Source organism: Oncorhynchus tshawytscha, linkage group LG18 (genome assembly GCF_018296145.1).
Source record: "Oncorhynchus tshawytscha isolate Ot180627B linkage group LG18, Otsh_v2.0, whole genome shotgun sequence".
NCBI classification, from domain to species: domain Eukaryota; kingdom Metazoa; phylum Chordata; class Actinopteri; order Salmoniformes; family Salmonidae; genus Oncorhynchus; species Oncorhynchus tshawytscha.
This window is the reverse complement of record NC_056446.1, coordinates 848563-854562: the sequence shown is the minus strand read 5'-3', so window position 1 is coordinate 854562 and position 6000 is coordinate 848563. Positions and strand designations below refer to the sequence as shown.

At 41.4% G+C, this 6000-nt stretch overlaps 1 protein-coding gene across 4 annotated transcripts in view; it reads right to left on the bottom strand.

Annotated features, from left to right (window-relative positions):
- Nucleotides 1-247: 247 nt before the first annotated feature.
- The window catches only part of LOC112217304 (C-1-tetrahydrofolate synthase, cytoplasmic), a 45361-nt gene continuing 39608 nt past the window's right edge, over nucleotides 248-6000 (bottom strand). For 2 of the 4 annotated variants that reach the window (XM_042300577.1, XM_042300574.1), the window contains 3 exons: nucleotides 5774-5926; nucleotides 1714-1802; nucleotides 248-817 (listed from right to left, as the gene is read on the bottom strand). In XM_042300577.1, coding sequence (XP_042156511.1) covers nucleotides 1731-1802; nucleotides 5774-5926 — 225 coding nt within the window. In that variant the 3' untranslated portion in view covers nucleotides 248-817; nucleotides 1714-1730. Of the gene's footprint in view, nucleotides 1187-1712; nucleotides 1803-5773; nucleotides 5927-6000 lie in introns of those variants that run through there. The other 2 variants (XM_042300575.1, XM_042300576.1) reach the window with 2 other exon arrangements.

Below are 6000 nucleotides of genomic sequence, written 5' to 3'. Positions count from 1 at the left end.
ATTAGAAAACAAATCCAATTTTGATAATCTATTGGGTGAAATATCACAGTGTGCCATCACAGCAGCAAGATCTGTGACCTGTTGCCACAAGAAAAGGTCAACCAGTGAAGAACAAACACCATTGTAAATACAACCTATTTATATGTTTATTTACTTTCCCTTTTGTACTTTGACTATTTGCACATCATTACAACACATGATATGACATTTGACATGTCTTTAATCTTTTGGAACTTCTGTGAGTGTAATGTTTGCTATTAATTTGTGTTAAATTCACTTTTGTTTATTATCTACTTAAACGTATCTACATTAACATATGTTTCCCATGCCAATAAAGCCCTTAAGTTGAATTGAATTAAGGGAAAGAGAACAGTCCAATGAACATGGTCCATTAGGGAGTGGACAGCAGGAGAACAGGTGTGAGATGGAGCATATTGCCTTTTTCCTTCTCATGTCTTTTTTCTTCATTTTTTCTCCTTGTTTGGTCCACATTTAATGAAAGGCGTTGTTACAGTATATCTAAGAATGGTAGCTAGCTGATTTACTGAGTGTGTGGTTGAAAATGGTACTGTGTGTAGAGGCAGTGTTCTTGAGCGTGAGTAGGCTTTTGTTCCAGCCCAGCACTAGCAAACTCGCCTGATGCCTGCACACCCTGTGGGTTCCCCCGGGACCAGGGTTGAAGAACATTGGTTTGGTTCTATTGTAGTTCTCAATGGTTTGATCACTGGGTTTCCTGTTGCACTGTGGTTGACTGTTGCTGACAGTAGTTGGAGGGGACAGAGGTCTTCACTCCTCTTGAGATTAATGATGTCCAACTCTTTTAGAAAAGCACAAAGAAAGAAAAGGATTAAGGAGGGTGGGAGAATGACGGATGGAAAAGAGGAGATGGAGGAGAGAGAGAAAAGAAAGGCTAAAGAGACAGGCAAGAGAGGAAGGGATGGGAGAGAAATGCAGGGGAGGGAGAGATGTGAAGTGGAAAAAAGGAATGGGGTACACTCTTATAAAAAAAGGTGCATTCTAGAACCTAAAAGGGTTATTTGGCTGTCACCATAGGAGGACCCTTTGAATCATTATTTTTAGTTGCAGGTTAAACCCCTTTCGGGTCATGGATCCCGAAGGTTGTACATAGAACAAAACATGGTTATCCTATGGGGATAGCAAGATAATCCTTTTGGAACCCTTTTTCCTAAGAGTGTAGAGTGGGGAGGAGAGACAGAGGGTAGAGAGAGAAAAATAGTGTGGGTGAGAGAAGGAGTGGAAGAGGGAGAGAGAGAGAGAATGAGTTACACACTGACAAACAGGTGCAGCAGGGAACCAACACAGTCAGCAATAAAATGCTTAATAAAAACACATTTTCAAAGCCTTACACAGACCTTGTCTACGGCCCAAATGTCACCATATTTCCTATTTAGTGCACTACGTTTGACCATAGGGCCCTGGTCAAACGTAGTGTACTAAATAAGGAATAGGGTGCCATTTGGGATGCAAGCATATTTTACCATTGGCTTTTAAACTGAATTGGATTCCAGACGAGAAACATTACTATTCAAATGAGAAACGAGATCAAATTACTCACAAGAGCAGAGGCACAACACAACCTCTCATGATTGTAAGTGAATTCATGTTTTTGATTCCATTTAATTATAAATCGATTATGTCAAACAAAGTAAAGGTGGTGATTTAGTCATTCAGCCCGTTGCCCTGTGAACTCACCCGAGAGGAGGCAGGGACTATTTGCTCTCAGTGCTGAAGTCGTTGTCATGGAAACAGGAGAAGGCTGGAGATTGGGGTGGTACACTCGCCTAGTATAGGGCGGATAGAGGAAGATAAGAAATATGTAAGAACAATAATACAGTATCTGGAGAGCAGCAGGTTGCAATATGCTACCTGTTTTCGTTACTACACTCAATAACAAAAAAAGGTGCTAGTTATTACCAGAAAATGGTACTTCATTTTTTCCCTGCACGGAAAATTCTGCCATTTTGAGTTCCATTTAGAACCATCAAAAACAACCCTCTGGTTCCAGGTAGAACCAATGGCAGGTTCTACAGTTATACCCATAGGATACTTCAGATGTGCTAATGGCACACACTGTTAGGTACTCACATGGTACTGGTCAGTACCTTTAAGGGTACTTGACCAGCCCCCAAAAATTATGTTTTACATTTTTTAAACCTTGTACATGTGGGCTACATAGATTAGGTAGACATATTGCACACAGAGTCCATGCAACTTATTATGTGACTTTTAAGCACATTTTTACTCCTGAACTTATTTAGACTTGCCATAACAAAGGGGTTGAATACTTATTGACTCAAGACATTTCAGCTTTTCATTTTGTATTAATTTGTAGAAATGTCAAAAAACACAATTCTACTTTGACAAATCTACTTGTATTCTATTTTAAATTCAGGCCGTAACAACAGAATGTGGAAAAAGTCAAGGGGCATGAATACTTTCTATGTAAAAACACAAAATCACAAAAATCACCTAAATATAAGTGTCAAATGATGAAAACATCAGTAGCCTAAACATCATTATAAGTGCCAAGTGTGCTTGATAAATAGTGAAAATCAGCACCAAAACAATAATGGAATTATAATGAATATATATAGTTTATTGTCAGCCCGCAGTGGCATCAGTTGGAGATTGTCCATATCACATAAATAATGAATGATGGTGAGTGAGTTGCTGAAGTAGTTTTTTTGCTTGAGATGTAGGGTCTGCTGGCTCAGTTAATCGGCCCATAGCATTGTCACCGGCTTGTTCTACCCAAACAGTGCCGTCCCTTCCTCTCTCCTCTCTCACTGTTTCATTTGGTGGTGGTGTAGACACCTGTCACGCTTACTCCCTCTCCCCCTCTCCAGCGCAAGATGTTGCCAGGCTACTAACCACCGGCCCTGGCAACCATTACCACACACACCTGCATCCCATCATTACGCACACCTACTTTCCACCATTACGCACACCTGGACTTCATCATCACCTTGATTACCTTCCCCTTTTTTAGCCCTCAGTATCCTCAGTCATCAGGTAGTATTGGTTTGTTTTGATTCACGGTCTCATGCTTTGTTCATCTGCATTTATCATTATAAAACTCACCTTCTGTACTTGCTTCCTGAATCCCGGTGTATACGTGACAGCACCTGTTTAGTGCGCACCATCCTGGCTTTTTTGCTATTAGGCCTCAGAGATGTATGTTCAGGCTGAGGCTCAGAATCAGAAGAACAATCAGAGATGTCATGATTCATTTCTTCCCCACCATCTGAGTTGTTTTCGTTCAATTTTGTATCAATGCTAATGCAGCATGTGCATCCATTCGCCTTGGTATTCTTGCCATTATAAATTACGCACGGTTTCACTGTGTACTCCAAGTAGGCTAGAGTAGACTGACAAGTCTGCTTGGATTCGGTGGCACTCCTTGGGATAGACAAGTGACAGCAGTTTCCTTCCGTACATGTCCATATTCAGAACCCCGGTGCAACCTAGCAAATATCGTTAAAAATATCCTCTGAGTAATTTTGGGCAACAGTGTCTTGGCTTCGTCAGCACCACAACGCTGTTCAGACAGCTCACCCACATCGATGAAACTCAATCTCAATTAATTTGTCTCCTCAGTTGAATTGTTGTTGTTGTGTGTGTGTGTGTGTGTGTGTGTGTGTGTGTGTGTGTGTGTGTGTGTGTGTGCGTGCGTGCGTGCAAGCGCATGTACAGTTGAAGTCGGAAGTTTACATACACTTAGGTTGGAGTCATTAAAACTTGTTTTTCAACCACTCCACAAAATGTTTGTTAACAAACTATAGTTTTGGCAAGTCGGTTAGGAGATCTACTTTCTGAATGACAAAAGTAATTTTTCCAACAATTGTTTACAATTTCACTTAGAATTCACTGAAGGTACCATGTTCATCTGTACAAACAATAGTACTCAAGTATAAACACCATGGGACCACACAGCCATCAGACCGCTCAGGAATGAGACGCGTTCTGTCTCCTAGAGATGAACGTACTTTGGTACGAAAAGTGCAAATCAATCCCAGAACAACAGCAAAGAACCTTGTGAAAATTCTGGAGGAAATAGGTACAAAAGTACCTATATCCACAGTAAAACGAGTCCTATATCGACATAACCTGATAGGCCGATCCGCAAGGAAGAAGCCACTGCTCCAAAACCACCATAAAACAGCCAGACTACGGTTTGCAACTGCACATGGGGACAAATATCGTACTTTTTGGAGAAATATCCTCTGGTCTGATGAAACAAAAATATAACTGTTTGTCCATAATGACCATCATTATGTTTGGAGGAAAAAGGGGGAGGATTGCACGCCGAAGAACACCATCCCAACCGTGAAGCACAGGGGTGGCAGCATCATGTTGTGGGGGTGCTTTGCTGCAGAGGGACTGGTGCACTTCACAAAATAGATGGCTTCATGAGGGAGGAAATTATGTGGATATATTGAAGCAACATCTCAAGACATCAGTCAGGAAGTCTCAAATGGGTATTGCAAATGAACAATGACCTCAAGCAGACTTCCAAAGTTGTGGCAAAACGGCATAAAGACAACAAAGTCAAGGTATTGGAGTGGCCATCACAAAGCCCTGACCTCAATCCTATAGAAGATTTGTGGGCAGAACTGAAAAAGCGTGTGCGAGCAAGGAGGCCTATAAACCTGACTCAGTTACACCAGCTCTGTCAGGAGGAATGGACCAAAATTCACCCAACTTATTGTGGAGAGCTTGTGGAAGGCTACACGAAATGTTTGACCCTAGTTAAATCATTTTAAAGGAAATGCTACCAAATACGAATTGAGTGTATATAATCTTCTGACCCACTGGGAATGCGATGAAAGAAATAAAAGCTGAAATAATTCTCTCTACTATTATTCTGACATTTCACATTCTTAAAATAAAGTGGTAATCCTAACTGACCTAAGACAGAATTTTTACACGATTTTTTAAAATTAAAATTTCAGGAATTGCGAAAAACTGAGTTTAAATGTATTTGGCTAAGGTGTTTGTAAACTTCCGACTTCAACTGTACGTGTGCGATTATGTTGAAGGAGGGGTTTTCTGAGTCCTTGTGAAATGTCTTCTGATTTTATTGACATGTGACTTCATCCAAAGAAAAGTGACTGTCTAGTGACCTGTGCTTCATTGGGTTTCTGTTTTGTATTTGTCTCTTGAGGGTTTTTTGCACTAAACCAAGGCGAGCCAAACCATGCATTACTGAGCTGGCCTGGTTACGCATCCAACATAGTTGCTAAAAAAGCACAATGTCAGCATGGTAGTGTGAAAATGTTATTAGATTCTTTCTTGCCTTTCAAACTGTGCTTGTAGCAAAATGTGCACATTTTGTGAAGAGGAGACAAAATAATCCTCAAAACAATCGCCTGAGCATGCAACTGATCTTGGAGAAGAGGCTTTTGGTCAAAATAAGAGATACGTTATGTGGCAGGTGTCATCTATCTGTTAGTCAGAGATGGAATATGAGAGACGTGTGTGGCCTTAGTGAAAATCTCTGTGTGAATCGTATTTTAGCTGAATGCTCGTCGATATTACAGGGGAGTTTCAAAAGTGTCTGCAGTGTCTGAATCTCTCTTGCAATGATTCTAAAAAGCTCAAGTCGTCACTCGTTTCAGCATTTTTGCTAACTAGCCTTCCTCACTATACCTATGTGTCACATGCCCATGTATTCCATGTCATGTTCCAGTTCCGCATTCATATGAGTAACACTGAGTAACTCATATGAATGAGTGACAGCCCCAGTACTCACCGTGCCAACCAAGGGGTAGAGAAAACCAGCACCCAAATTGGCATGGATGTCCCTGATGGGCAAGGTAAAGCCGGTGGGCACCCCTTTCCTCTCTGGGTCGTGGGACAGGGACAGGTGGGTCTTGGCCATGCATATGGGCAGGTTGCCCAAGCCCTGGGGGAGAGATGGAGAGACGATGTGGTTCAGTTTCATTCACCCTGGTATGAGTTTATATGCATCACATTGAG